The sequence below is a fragment of the Triticum urartu genome, chromosome 7A (genome assembly GCF_056163025.1).
Source record: "Triticum urartu cultivar PI428250 chromosome 7A, HENAU_Tu73, whole genome shotgun sequence".
Taxonomy (NCBI): domain Eukaryota; kingdom Viridiplantae; phylum Streptophyta; class Magnoliopsida; order Poales; family Poaceae; genus Triticum; species Triticum urartu.
In genome coordinates, this window is record NC_141879.1 from 460,236,528 (window position 1) to 460,251,406 (window position 14,879).

Below are 14,879 nucleotides of genomic sequence, written 5' to 3' on the forward strand. Positions count from 1 at the left end.
TGTGCTGCTCGGCCTCGACATCTGTTGTAATATAAACTCCGACCCGCTAGCATCAATAAAGAAGTTTTTTTCTGTACCAAGATGTTGTGTATTGCCAGAAGACATGGTCTCAGGGCTGGCAATGCAGGGTAAACCGGTCGCTCTGAGCCGGGGTGCCACAACGCTTGGTATCAGAGCCGCGCTGACTGTAGGCCACCCTAGACTACGACGTGTTAACTGGACGTTAGTGAAGGAAATATGCCCTAGAGGAAATAATAAAGTTATTATTTATTTCCTTATATCATGATAAATGTTTATTATTCATGCTAGAAGTGTATTAACCGGAAACATAATACATGTGTGAATACATAGACAAACAGAGTGTCACTAGTATGCCTCTACTTGACTAGCTTGTTAATTGAAGATGGTTATGTTTCCTAGCCATAGACATGAGTTGTCATTTGATTAACGGGATCACATCATTAGGAGAATGATGTGATTGACTTGACCCATTCCATTAGCTTAGCACTTGATCATTTAGTTTGTGCCTATTGCTTTCTTCATAACTTATACATGTTCCTATGACTATGAGATTATGCAACTCCCGTTTACCGGAGGAACACTTTGTGTGCTACCAAACGTCACAACGTAACTGGGTGATTATAAAGGTGCTCTACAGGTGTCTTCGAAGGCACTTGTTGGGTTGGCGTATTTCGAGATTAGGATTTGTCACTCCGATTGTCGGAGAGGTATCTCTGGGCCCTCTCGGTAATGCACATCACTTAAGCCTTGCAAGCATTGTAACTAATAAGTTAGTTGCGGGATGATGTATTACGGAACGAGTAAAGAGACTTGCCGGTAACGAGATTGAACTACGTATTAAGATACCGACGATCGAATCTCGGGCAAGTAACATACCGATGACAAAGGGAACAACGTATGTTGTTATGCGATTTGACTGAAAAAGATCTTCGTAGAATATGTAGGAGCCAATATGAGCATCCAGGTTCCGCTATTGGTTATTCACCGGAGACGTGTCTCGGTCATGTCTACATAGTTCTCGAACCCGTAGGGTCCGCACGCTTAAAGTTCGATGACGGTTATATTATGAGTTTATGTGTTTTGATGTACCGAAGGAGTTCGGAGTCCCGGATGAGATCGGGGACATGACGAGGAGTCTCGAAACGGTCCAGACGTAAAGATCGATATATTGGACGACTATATTCGGATATCGGAAAGGTTCCGAGTGATTCAGGTATTTTCGGGGGTACCGGGGAGTTACGGGAATATGAGGAAGAAGTAATGAGCCTCATGGGCCAAGTGGTGGAAGAGAGGAGGCAGGGCGCGCGGCCCCCCTAGCCCAAACCGAATTGGACTAGGGGGCCGGCCCCCCTTTCCTCCTTTTCCTCCTTCTCCTTCCTTCTCCTTCTCCTCCTTCCTTTCCTCCTCCTAGTAGGAGTAGGAAAGGGGAGTCCTACTCCTACTAGGAGGAGGACTCCTCCTCCTGGCGCGCCCATAGAGGGCCGGACGCCCCCCCTTGCTCCTTTATATACAAGGGTAGGGGGGCACCTCTAGACACACAAGTTGATCAGTTGATCTCTCCCAGCCGTGTGCGGTGCCCCCCTCCACCATATTCCACCTCGGTCATATCATAGCGGTGCTTAGGCGAAGCCCTGCGTCGGTAGCAACATCATCACTGTCACCACGCCGTCGTGCTGACGGAACTCTCCCGTGAAGCTCTGCTGGATCGGAGTTCGCGGGACGTCATCGAGCTGAACGTGTGCTGAACTCGGAGGTGTCGTGCATTCGGTACTTGGATCGGTTGGATCGTGAAGACGTTCGACTACATCAACCGCGTTGTGCTAATGCTTCCGCTTTCGGTCTACGAGGGTACATGGACAACACTCTCCCCTCTCGTTGCTATGCATCACCATGATCTTGCGTGTGCGTAGGAAAATTTTGAAATTACTACGTTCCCCAACAGATAGATACGTGTTTTAGTTGAGTGTCGGTAGCTAATGTAGTCGATTATTGCATTGCATGCACTTGATTTATATTTTTATGCTAACCTGCTAATGGTTGTGAGTGTAGATGGCTCTGGTGCCGTATCCGTGCCAGTTGCAGCTGATGCCGTACACGTCACCGCACCTTCTTCGCAATGTGTGGTGTCGGCTGTACCCCCTCAGAGACGATCCAGTCTATCGTGTGTACCCGGAGCGTCTAGCTGATTCAGTGTATGAGTATCACGCAGTGGTTACTCTACGCACTAGTTCCGATTCCGGCTCTTACACTCATACTTCTCGGAGCGGTTACGCCTCTACCGCTTCTCAGGATGTCCAGTTTGCTACATTCGAGGTCCTTGTCGAGCTTCGCTACAACGAGGTCCGGATGCAAAACCATCCAGGTTTCTTTTACTACCCTTCTCTGCACGACAATGGTAGTGTCCGCTTCCAGATCATTGATCCGTAGTCTGATAGTGTTGCTAGCCACCTGGCTCGTTATGTCACTGCTAGCTATCTTATGACCCACGAGCTGACTCGAGAGCTGACTCGTGCCCGTACTGCTTTAGCCGCTGCTTTGCTCACTACTAGATCTGCCACTACTCCATCTTCTCTGGGATTTACTCCCTATATTCCAGCCAGTTCTAGTTCCCCTGTTTCACCGGTTACTCCCCCGAGTAGCTCAGGCACCTCGACGGTGAACCCTCTCAGTGCTCCTGCCGAGTGGGTTTCACTTCTCACCACTTCTGCAGCCCCAATGCTTCATCCTGCCCCTGCACCTGAGGGAGAGCCCTCGAGGCAGCGTCGTCATGTTACCTTTAACCCGGAGGTTTCCGTTAACCACGTCAGTTCAGGATCTGAGTCCGCTTCAGGGGAGGACACCGCAACACCAACAGAGCAGTAGTACCTCGGAGTATTCGCAGTAGTCCGGATGATGTGTGGATGTAGTCGTACGAGTCATGATGTTTCGTTGCATGTATGAGAGTAGTTGAACCTGTCATGTTGTTTATCTTTCATGTATGAGCCTATGTATAATTATGTTGGGACTTTATTCGCCGTGTTTTCTTCGCTCTTTTGCTTTGTTCTGGGATTTGTCGCTGGCTTTTCCCCAAATTTATTCTTGGATGTTTCTCATCTCGATTGCGTTGTCTTGGGAAAAATCCACAATAGGATGACGCGGGAAGGCAGCAATAGCAACGTTCATGAGGGAACTCCTGTTCGTCGTTCCGCACGACAGGAAGGACATTCTCCCGAGCCGTACGTTCCGCCACCACCTCCACCGCCAAATCCGCCCTCCACCAAGAAAATTCTACGTATGTTTGAGGAAAAAAGGAACAATGATCTGCTTGAAATATTAAGAAGTGTGCAAGCTATGGTTGGACAGAATGAATATCAGAACGGTCATTACTCAAAGCTGTTAGATTTTCAAAGGACCAAGCCACCCAATTTCAGTCAGATTGTTGACCCATTGGATGCAGACGATTGGTTGCGTACCATTGAGAAAAAGCTTGAGATTGCTCGTACTGAAGAAAATGATAAAGTTCCATTTGCAACTCATTATCTTGAAGGCGCTGCTGCCATATGGTGGGAAAATACAAAAGCCATGTGGCCTACTGATGAAGAACTCACCTGGGAAAAATTTAAGGATCAGTTCCAGAAACATCATATCCCTACTGGAGTTATGAAGGTTAAGCAGCGTGAATTTCTCGCACTCGTCCAAGGAAATCAGTTTGTGGGTCAATATTTGCAAAAATTCAATCACCCGGCCCGTTACTCCCTATATGACATGGCCACCGCAGAAAGGAAGATTGACAGATTTCTTGGAGGCTTAAATCCGCAACTCCAGTGTACTCTTAGTATGTTTGACTTCCCAGATTTCCAAACTCTGGTAAACAAGGCTTTCATTGCTGAACGGGAGCACAAGCTTATATCAGATAATAGGCCTGCCAGCAATGACAACAAGCGTAAGTTTGAGCCAAAGAAGGATGGGCAACCAGTGCAAAAGGCTCGAACCTGGCAGCAGCCTCAGGTGGAATACAAGCCCAATTGGCAACAGAATGTTAACAAGACCACCACTCAAGTCAAGAATGTTGTGACCAACCCAATACATGAGGAGTGTCAGCGCAACAATTCGTGCTTCATTTGTGGGCAGAACGGACATTATGCCAAACAGTGCCCCAAGAACAACAAGGCAGATGCCTCATTCAGGCCACAAGTCAACTTTATAGTCATGCCTGACCCAGCAAAACATTACTAGGCACGTGCATCATCTCTTAGCCGATGAAGCACAAGAGAACCCCGAAGTTGTCATTGGTATGTTTTCTGTTAATGACATACCTACCGTAATTTTATTTGACTCTGGGGCTTCCCATTCTTTTATTTCTCAGAGTTTTGCTGCCCAAAACAAGTTTCCTTGTACACTTTTGGGCAAAAATATGCTGGTACAAACCCCAGGATCTCTAATCAAGAGCAACATGGTTTGCCGTGATCTAGAAATCAATATCAACGGAGTCTACTTTCCAACCTCTCTGATAATTATTGAGTCTGAAAAGTTGGATATTATATTGGGTATGAATTGGTTGACTCAATATCAAGTTTGTATAAACTGTGCAACACGAGAAGTCACTTTGACCAGTCTAAATGGGCAGACTACCAAATTCTATGCTCGCAAGAATATATCCAAGCAAGAATTGGTTTTCACCGCTGTGGCTGAGTTGGAATTAATTCCTGTGGTCAGCGAGTACCCTGATGTATTTCCAGAAGAACTGCCAGGCATGCCACCAGACCGAGAACTGGAATTTGCAATGGAACTTGTGCCCGGAACTGCACTGTTATGCAAGAAGTATTACCGGATGCCTTCATCAGAATTAGTGGAGCTAAAGAAACAACTTGATGAACTGCCCCAAAAAGGATATATTCGTCCCAGCTCTTCACCATGGGAATCACCCGCTATTTTCGTGGACAAAAGGATGGCAGCCTCTGCATGTGCATAGATTAGCGTCAGCTGAATGAGGTCACCATCAAAAATAAATATCCGATGCCAAGGATTGATGATTTGTTTGATCAGCTCAGTGGGGCTAAGGTATTCCCTAAGATGGATTTACGGACCGGATATCATCAGCTCAAAATTAAAAAGGAAGATATTCCTAAGACCGCATTCACTACTCGGTACGGTCTTTATGAATATACAGTGATGTCCTTTGGTCTCACCAATGCCCCTGCTTTCTTCATGCATATGATGAACAAAGTATTCATGGACTTCCTCGACAAATTCGTGGTAGTCTTCATCGATGACATCCTCATTTACTCCAAGGGTGAAGACGAGCACAAGGATCACCTCCGAGCAGTGCTACAATGACTCTGCGACCATCAGCCTTACGCCAAATTCAGTAAATGTGAGTTTTGGCTCAAGCAAGTTGGGTTTCTCGGACCTGTACTATCCGCTGAGGGTATAGCCATGGACCCGAGAAAAGTAAAAGATGTGCTCGATTGGTTGCCGCCCATGACAGTGACACAGATCTAGAGTTTTCTCGGATTAGCTGGTATTACCATCGTTTCATTGAGGGGTTTTCCTAGATTGCTAAACCCATGACAGAGCTGCTCAAAAAGGATAAGAAGTTTGAATGGACGGAGGAATGTGAGAAAAGTTTTAATGAGCTAAAGATACGGCTGACAACCGCACCTGTATTGACTCTCCCAGACATTTATCGTAGCTTTGATGTGTATTGTGACGCCTCCAGGCAAGGCCTTGGTTGCGTACTTATGCAAGATGGCAATGTAGTAGCATATGCATCACGACAGCTATGACCCCACGAGGGAAATTATCCTACTCATGATTTGGAATTGGCTGCGGTGGTTCATGCGCTAAAAATTTGGAGACACTACCTCATTGGAAAAAGGTGCCAAATTTTTACCGATCATAAAAGCCTTAAATACATATTTACTCAGCCGGATTTAAATCTTCGTCAACGAAGATGGCTAGAGTTGGTCAAGGATTGTGATCTTGGAATAAATTACCACCCGGGAAAGGCCAATGTGGTTGCCGATGCCCTCAGTCGAAAGCCTGTCAGCTTAAATGTCATATCGAAACCCTTGCCTCTCAAACTCCAAGAGGAGATCGCTCAGCTCAACCTGGTCATAGCGGATGCTGGTCTCGCTAATATTTTGGAAATTACCCCCACACTTGAGGAAGAGATCCGCAAGGCCCAGCCAGCTGATATCAAAATGCAGAAGCGTGCCAAGAGCCCGATGGCAGGGCAGACCCCAAATTTCTCCAAGGACAAATTCGATACTCTCCGATTCCATGGACGGATTTGTGTACCCAATCAGCCGGACTTAAAGAAGAAAATCCTGTCAGAAGCACATGAATCCTCATATTCCATTCATCCGGGAGGCACGAAAATTTATGAGGACCTTAGACAAATATTTTGGTGGGATGGAATGAAGAAAGACATTGCCTATTTTGTGGCCTGTTGCGACATATGCAACAAGGTGAAGGCAGAGCATCAGAAGGCAGCTGGACTCCTCCAACCGCTGCTGGCTTCACAATGGAAATGGGATGACGTTTGTATGGATTTTATTACGGGATTTCCTAAGACTCAGAGAGGAAATGATGCAATATGGGTCATAGTGGACACCTTAACCAAGGTTGCTCACTTCATTCCGATCAGCACCAGATATCGAGCAGATCAACTTGCACAACTGTATGTATCCAGAATCGTCAGTGTGCATGGAGTACCTCGAACCATCACTTCAGACCGAGGTTCCCTGTTTACCTCCGCTTTTTGGTCCTGTCTCCATCAAGCCTTGAGGACAACACTGAAATATAGTACTGCTTATCATCCTCAGACCGATGGACAGACAGAGCGGGTAAATCAAATACTCGAAGATATGTTGCGAGCCTGTGCTTTAGCCCAAGGAACTAAATGGGAAGATTGCTTGCCATATGCCTAGTTTTCTTACAACAACAGCTTCCAGACCAGTCTAAAGATGTCACCGTATGAAGCTTTGTATGGCCGTAAGTGCCGCACTCCATTAAATTGGTCTCAAACTGGAGATAGCTGTATCTTTGGAACAAATCTCATGATGGAAGCTGAGAAGCAAGTTAAGGAGATCAGAGACAGATTGAAATTGGCCAAATCTCGATAGAAAAGTTATTATGATGCAAAGCACAGACAGATCAATTTGGAACCCGAAGAACACGTATACCTCCGAGTCACCCCTATGAAAGGAGTCAAGAGATTTCAGACCCGTGGAAAGTTGGCACCCAGGTTTATTGGTCCATTCCCGGTTATGTCCCGAGTGGGTACTGTTGCAGATCAGTTGGAACTACCCGCTGAATTGGCAGATGTGCATAACGTGTTTCATGTTTCACAACTAAGGTGTTGCATATCCCCGCCTGAGAAAAGGACTGCTATGGCTGAGGTAGAGTTGGCAAATGATTTAACCTATGAAGAAAGACCGTATAGAATTTTGGATCAGACGGAAAGGGTCACTCGCAGTAAAGTGAGAAAATTTTACAAGGTTCAGTGGGAGCATCACACAGAGTCAGAATCAACTTGGGAGCGGGAAGAATTCCTAAGGGCTCATTATCCAGAGTGGTTTTCCCAAGCAACCGAATCTCGGGGACGAGATTCATCTAAGTGGGGGAGGTTTGTGACAGCCTGATTTTGCCCTCTCTTATTTGCCTGATTTTCATTTGGATTTATTTTGAAAGTTGGGGTTTCTGAATCTTTTCATATGGACTTAAACACTTGGGTACCCTTGGCTTTCACCCAAGTGCATCATTCCCCTCTCTAATGATCATTCCCCTTCTGATCCATCTCAAAATAATCTTGGGAATATTTTTCTTAAATGAAAAATATTCGTTTTCTTCTCTAAAACCCTAGCTAGTTCAATGAGCTCCAAAGCAACCCTCATTTTTATGTCCCACAAAAATCTGAGAAAATTCCCAAATATTCTTTGAACCCTAGGGCACCTTCCTGAGCAAAAATATTTCATAACTTTTTGGAATATTTTTGCTACAAAAAATATTTTGTGTTCTGGACAGAATGGTGGTTTCTACAGCAACTATCATTTTACTTGCTCCCCCGTGCCTGAATTTTCTTGTGCATCATCACCTTAGTAGATGATGGCTAGCCTCCAAAGCACAACCCCCAACTCCCAACCATTTAACCTCAGTAACACCTCAAAGTTACTGATCAGAAGCTTACCTGGTGTGTGAAATCTTCTCTACTGCACCTGGAGCCAAACCAAGGCATGGTAACATTCAAAACTACCACGAACAACATGCCAGACATGGAGTTTGGGCTTAGGTCGGCATGAGGTCTTAGTTCACGCGGTGACCGCATTCGTCCAAGCGTGCTGGCATGAAGCCGATGTGCTCTGTGACGCGCCCGAGCCTCTGTTGCTTGCGTGCTCGCTTCCCCGTCTGCCTAAGCATGCCAAACCTCGCCACCATCATTGTATCAACGCCATTTACTCCTCCCTGGCGCTCCCCGATGCCGGAGCTCGCCACAGCGAGCACGGGCACGGTCCGGCCAACCCAACAGCGCGGTGCGCACTGTGCTCGTCGCCATCTCCTCGTTCCTGTGCTCGTCCCCGCTCGCCCACAGTTCCCGCGTGAGCTGCGTCGCCTTCTCCCCCTCTCACTGACGCAGCTCGTCACCGGGCGGCGTGGACAGGTGTCCACCGGCGGAGCCCGAACCCCCCCTCTCCGCTCGCCTATAAATGGAGCCGCCCCAGCCTCCTCGAGCACCATCCACCACTCCCACAGACCCCACAAACGTGTAGGAAGCCGTAGCCCAGCCGGGCAGGCCGCGGGCCGCTGCCCTCGAGCTCGAGCTCGCCGGCGATCCCCTCTGGTCGCCGTAGTAGCTCCAGCCCCTCCCAGGCCAGGGCGATCCTTCCAGGGCCTCCGCCTCTCTCCGGAGAAGCCATCCCTTTCCCCTGGAGCCCCTGGAGCCGGCTCTGCTCAACGTCTTCTTCATCTCCGGCGACCCCCGCTCTCTGCCTCCGTTTGCGAGGAAGATTCCGACGCCGTCCGCCCGCCCCTAGCTATGCCACGGGTACAGGCAGGTGCGCCTCAACCCCCTCTCTCGATCCCTCCCTCTGATTTTGGCCAAGGAGCCCTCGTCGCCGGCGAGAGCTCCGGCGAAGCCACGACCTTCCTCTGTTTCCTTCTCCCCTCCTTCTCACCTGACTAGCGAGGCCCGCTAGTCTGCCACTCTGTACGCGCGCGAAGCTGTACGAGTGGTGGCGCCCTGAGGCTTTACGCCTTCGACGTCACCCCCTAGTCTGTTTATTTAAATTCAAATTTCATTCAATTCAAGAGAGCTTCAAACAGCCATAACTTTTCAACCATAAGTCCAAATGAATTGATTCTTTTTGCATTACGTTCTTTGCAAGGAAATCTAGCAGCTCACCAAAAATGAGATTTTTCTGAGCTGTATAGAATTTCTGGTGATTTTCAGAAGAGTTCTTGATATTTTCTTCTTGTGTTGAAAATTATTTTCAAAGGGTGAGGCTTGTCTTGGGGATCACCAGAAGGCTTGTGCACCTCATCTACACTAAGTCAAGCCACAGCAACATTTTCATGGTGCCATTTCAATATTGATGAATTTCTTACTTGAATTGAATGATTAATTCATGCATTTTAAATAACTATTATGTTATTTATATGCTATTAAAGTGTGTGCTGGTATTATGCTTGATTTACAGAACCTTGAAACTAGTTTAGTTGGTAAAGAGGCTAAGATCTAATTATGGTAATGATAAAATGAGTTGTTATGTGTATGAATAATAGCTTAAAGTTATTTTCTTGCATGAGAAAATAATGTTACTTTCTGAAAAATATATTGTTAAAGTGAGACCAGGAAAGTAAGATAAGTTGTTGATGCTTATGCTTAGTGTGAATATGGTTGACAGAAGTCATTTTCGTATTATATGATGCATGTGTAGTATTGCATTTCATGGCATGCTATGACACCGGTCATTTTTATTTTAAGTTGAACCTGAATATAACTCAACTTGAATATATCGTTGACTAGGTCATGGTGCCGTTGAATTGAGATTTTCCCAGTGCAACCACATTTGTCTTTGTGGGGAGGCCTTGATTCGGTCCATTGACATGTCTCTGGTCGGTGCCTCCAACTAGGGAAGGTTATGGGCATGCTTACCCTGGCCCGGTAAGCAGGCATAACCTTGTGTGCCCATTGTTGAGATTTTGGTACCAGGTCCCCGAGTGGGATTGTTTTGGTCACGACGGTGGCCGGTGTGTCTTTGGTAGACACGGGGCCACCCAGGACTAGCCCATTGGGGATTTGGTCGGAGTGGCCGAGAGAGTGTCATGGGAATGGAAGGGTTTTGTCGGAATGCCGTTGGTCCACCCGAATGGGAGTGAGAGGCCATGGGTTCCGTGGTATGGGTACAGTGTGCTACCTCTGCAGTGTGTATAATCTATGGATAGACGAGTCCACGGTCACGGACAACTCGTAGTAGGTCCCACCATGAGTCAACGTTTAATAAACATGCACACTAAGTTATGATCATTGCACTGATGATGATGGCGGAAAGGCCATCGAGCTGTTCGAGACCCAATATGGGTCGTGGTGGTGATCGCCGAAAGGATCACGAGTTACTTTGGTTAAGACCACGATGGTGGTGTGGTGGTGATCGCCGAAATGATCACGAGTTACTTTGGTTAAGACCACGATGGTGGTGTGGTGGTGATCGCCGAAAGGATCCCAAGTTACTCTAGTTAAGACCACGATGGTGGTGTGGTGGTGATCACCGTAAGGATCACAAGTTACTCTGGTTAAGACCATGATGGTGGTTTGTTTTGTGATCCGAGAACGATCATGGTTGGTAAGTTGGTCCCGAGGGACGTTTATCCAAAGAGCATGAGCACAACATGTTGGAACATTATTGCATTATTAATTGGTTAAATATATCATGATATTGTTTGTCATTATGATTATGCCTGTTGTGAGCTTGCAAGTGCATTTAATGTACTGACCTGGCGTGTCATGCCAGATTTCAGGAAAGTCGCGTTGGAAAGGAGCGCTGCTTGAGTCTAGATCGTGTCCACATCGGTGTCCCTGTGCTATGGAGTTACCGCTACAACGTTGTTCCGCTGCCGCATAGTTGATATGATCGAGGCCCCATTATGTTCACTAAATAATGTACATATTGCTCAGCCGCACCGTGTGTGCTGCTCGGCCTCGACATCTGTTGTAATATAAACTCCGACCCGCTAGCATCAATAAAGCGGTTGTTTTCTATACCAAGATGTTGTGTGTTGCCAGAAGACATGGTCTCTGGGCTGGCAATGCAGGGTAAACCGGTCGCTCTGAGCCGGGGTGCCACACGCGGCATATCCGCAAATGCCCTTGGAGAACTCCAAATCCGGGTCAGTAAAAGGTACCTTTCCTTCACATATTTGCTCCGCATAATAAAGGCCTTACCCGCCTTAATTTTCCTGGCCTCCTGGATTTCCTGAAGGGCGCCTTGGGCTTCAACCTAGGCCTCTTGTGTGCTTTTGTAGGCCTTAGCAAGTTCGGACTCTTGGTCCGCAACCTTGCGCTCCAAGGACTTGCATTTCTTTACGGCATCCTGGAGCTGCTGCTGGACCTCCCCGACCCTTGCCTCGTGTTTTTTACGGACGGCTTGTTCATTTTCCTCTCTCTTCTAGGCCCCGTCCAGCGCGCTCTTGAGGGTCTCCACCTCGGTTGCAGCTCCTGTGAAATATCATGATAACATGATTAACACAAACAATTCATATCTTTCTAGATCTGAATAGGCCATTGCATACCTTGCTTGTCCTCTAGTTGTTTTTCACATGGCCGAGATCTTCCTCAGCCCGCTCCAGACTCTGCCTCAGTTTGGAGACTTCGGCAGAATGGGTGGTCGCAGCCAGCATCGATGCCTGCTTATTCACATAGACACATATGGTTAGTCTCCTGCAAAAATTATTTAATCCTCTGTCCGGCTTTTCTTTTCGAACACTGGACATAGTCTCAGGGGCTACCATCTATACTATGACATTTTTTATGTCGCATACCTCAAAGCCTGTTAGAAGGCTGGTGTAGGCTTCGGTCAGTCCGCTCTTAATGGACCGAACCCTGTCAACCACCGTACCCATGAGGATACGGTGTTCCTCAACAATGGAAGCACTTTGCAGCACTTCCAATAGAGTATCCGTCACCTCTGGATGGATAGAGGTCACCGGCGGAATAGGTGCACCTCCTTCTTTCGAAGGAGGCTGCTCGCCTGATTCCGGAGCCGTATGGGCCTCCAGAATAGTATTCGGTTGGGGGACGCATTGGATATGGCCCCCATCGCCAGTCTCCGGGGGGATTTGTTCCCCCATGTGTCCGGCAACCAAGGTATCACCCTCTGGCGCTACCCTGACGGCCTCCTGTACCTCTCCCTGGCCTGGGAAGGTCCTTCGGGACAACACCTCGGCGTCGTCCATGGACTTGGGAGAGGAGGCCGCCGGAAGTGACCCGCTGTCCATCACCTTCGGATCCAGCGAATTTCCCGAAGATGAGGATTGTTGGGGGCGGGCGTGAGCCGAACTGCAGAGCATGGTTCGACATATTAAAACAACGAAGTAAAGAAGTTGGATATATGTGTATATAAGTGCCTTAGAGTACTTATGATTCGGCCAGGGACTTCTCCCTTGGGCGCCACTTGGACCTGCTATGAGTGTCCAACACGGAGTTATCCGCGAGGGAGACCCTCCCCTTCTTGGACGCTTCTGCCTCCAGATCCGTGGAGGCCGTCCTCTTCTTCCTTCCCCCCTCAGGGGAGATTTGCTTTCTTCCTCCTCCTCGTCATCCTTGGTGGCAGGGGAGGAGTGGGTTTTGGCATCTTTGGACGTCACGCCCGAAGTGCCTCTACAGCGAAGGATGCCTCTTCCCGCCTGGCTCTTCTTCGGGGCCTTCTTCTCCAACGCCTGGTAGGGCATCGGAACCAACATCTTCGTCAGAAGTGGGATAGCTGGGTTTTCGGGCAACGAAGCCGGACACTGGATCCTCTCCTCCTTTATCCAGCTCTGAAAAAACAAATGGAGAAATTTAGACATCTTCCTTGAATGCGCAGGAAGAGATACACCTTGAAAAGAACTTACCGGACTAGCCAGATGGGTCAGGTCATATCCGTGGTCCTCGGACATCTGCGGCCACGCCTGATTGGCCTTGAAAAGCACCTTCCAGATATCTTCGTGCGTGGAGCCGAAGAACTGTCACAAGGTCTGGTGCTTGTCCGGATTGAACTCCCACAGTTGGCAAGTCCGGCTTTGGCAGGGAAGGATCCGACGGAAAAGCATCACCTGGATCACATTGACGAGCTTAATGTTCTTGTCCACCATGCTCTTGACACGCGCCTGTAGTGCCGATATCTCATCTGACGGCGACCGGTCCAGGCCCTTTTTTTAGCCAGGAGATAAGCCGCATTGGGGGCCCGTACTTGAATTCGGGAGCTGTGGCCCAGGTGGTGTCATGGGGCTCAGTGACATAGAACCACTGCTTCTGCCACCCCTTGACAGTTTCCACAAAGGTGCTAGTGGGCCACGTGACATTGGATAGTTTGCTCACCATTGCACCTCCACACTCCGCGTGTTGACCATCCACCACTTTCGACTTCACATTGAAGATCTTTTGCCATAATCCGAAGTGGGGTGGGATGTGGAGGAAGGCCTCACACATGACAATGAATGCTGAGATGTTGAGGAAAGAATTGGGGGCTAGATCGTGGAAATCTAGCCCGTAGTAGAACATGAGTCCATGGACGAAGGGGTGGAGGGGAAATCCTAACCCGCGGATGAAGTGGGGGATGAATACCACCCTCCCGTTGGGCTCCGGGGTGGGGACGATCTGTCCCTTGGTCGGAAGCCGGTGGGCGATTCCTTGGGCCAAGTACCCTGCTTCTCGGAGTTTCGTGATGTTCCCCTCCGTGATGGAGGAGGCCATCCACTTGCCCTGCGTTCTGGATCCGGACATGGTCGGAGTGCTTTTTGGAGGCAAAAAGGATGAAAGCTTGGGTGCTAGAGCTCGAGAACGGATGGGCGGAGAGGAAGAAGGTGTGGGTGAAAGAATGGATCTTTATCCTCTTATAAAGGCAGCGAATGTCAAGCTCCTCCCCACTCGCCTTAAAACTCGCCTGTTCCCCAAGGGTCGTGTGGACGGCGCGGTTGGATTTCCCATGCCCATATTGATGAGGATCCCGCAATAAGGGGACACGATCTCCGCTTTGACAAGACGTGCCAATGAAATCCGCATCTCGAAACATGGAGCGGGAGGCTAAAAAATGGTTCGAAATAATGACCGGGCAGAGACGTGGCGTCTCGCTACAAAAGTTGTCAGTAGATGGGACTCATGAAATATTATACTCTCTACGGTTGTGTGTGGTACTTGTTTTGCAGAGTCGGACACGTTTTTTGTGTTCCAGGACTACTTTGGAGTATTCGGAGGAGTAACCCGCCTTGCAATGCCGAAGACAATCTGCGCGCCGGACACATCGTCATTTAAGCCTGGTTCAGGGGCTACTGAGGGAGTCCTGTACTAAGGGGTCCTCAGGCGTCCGGCCTATGTGACATGGGCCGGACTGATGGGCCGTGAAGATACAAGACAGAAGACTTCCTCCCGTGTCCGGATGGGACTCTCCTTTGCGTGGAAGGCAAGCTTGGCGATCGGATATGAAGATTCCTTCCTGTGTAAACTAACTTTGTATAACCCTAGGCCCCTTCGGTGTCTATATAAACTGGAGGGTTTAGTCCGTAGAGGCAATCACAATCATACAGGCTAGACTTCTAGGGTTTAGCCATTACGATCTCATGGTATATCAACTCTTGTAATCCTCATATTCATCAAGATCAATCAAGCAGGAAGTAGGGTATTA

At 48.3% G+C, this 14,879-nt stretch overlaps 1 protein-coding gene across 1 annotated transcript; it reads left to right on the forward strand.

Moving 5' to 3' along the window:
• Nucleotides 1–3,351: 3,351 nt before the first annotated feature.
• On the forward strand, nucleotides 3,352–4,236 carry LOC147959940 (uncharacterized). The gene has a single exon (XM_087533054.1). It carries the CDS (start codon nucleotides 3,352–3,354, stop codon nucleotides 4,234–4,236), a length of 885 nt encoding a protein of 294 aa, XP_087389180.1.
• The last annotated feature ends 10,643 nt before the right edge of the window (nucleotides 4,237–14,879 follow it).

What these genes read in the sequence shown, in the direction of transcription:
- LOC147959940 (XM_087533054.1), top strand. Translation starts at nt 3,352, where the DNA reads ATGGTTGGACAGAATGAATATCAGAACGGTCATTACTCAAAGCTGTTA.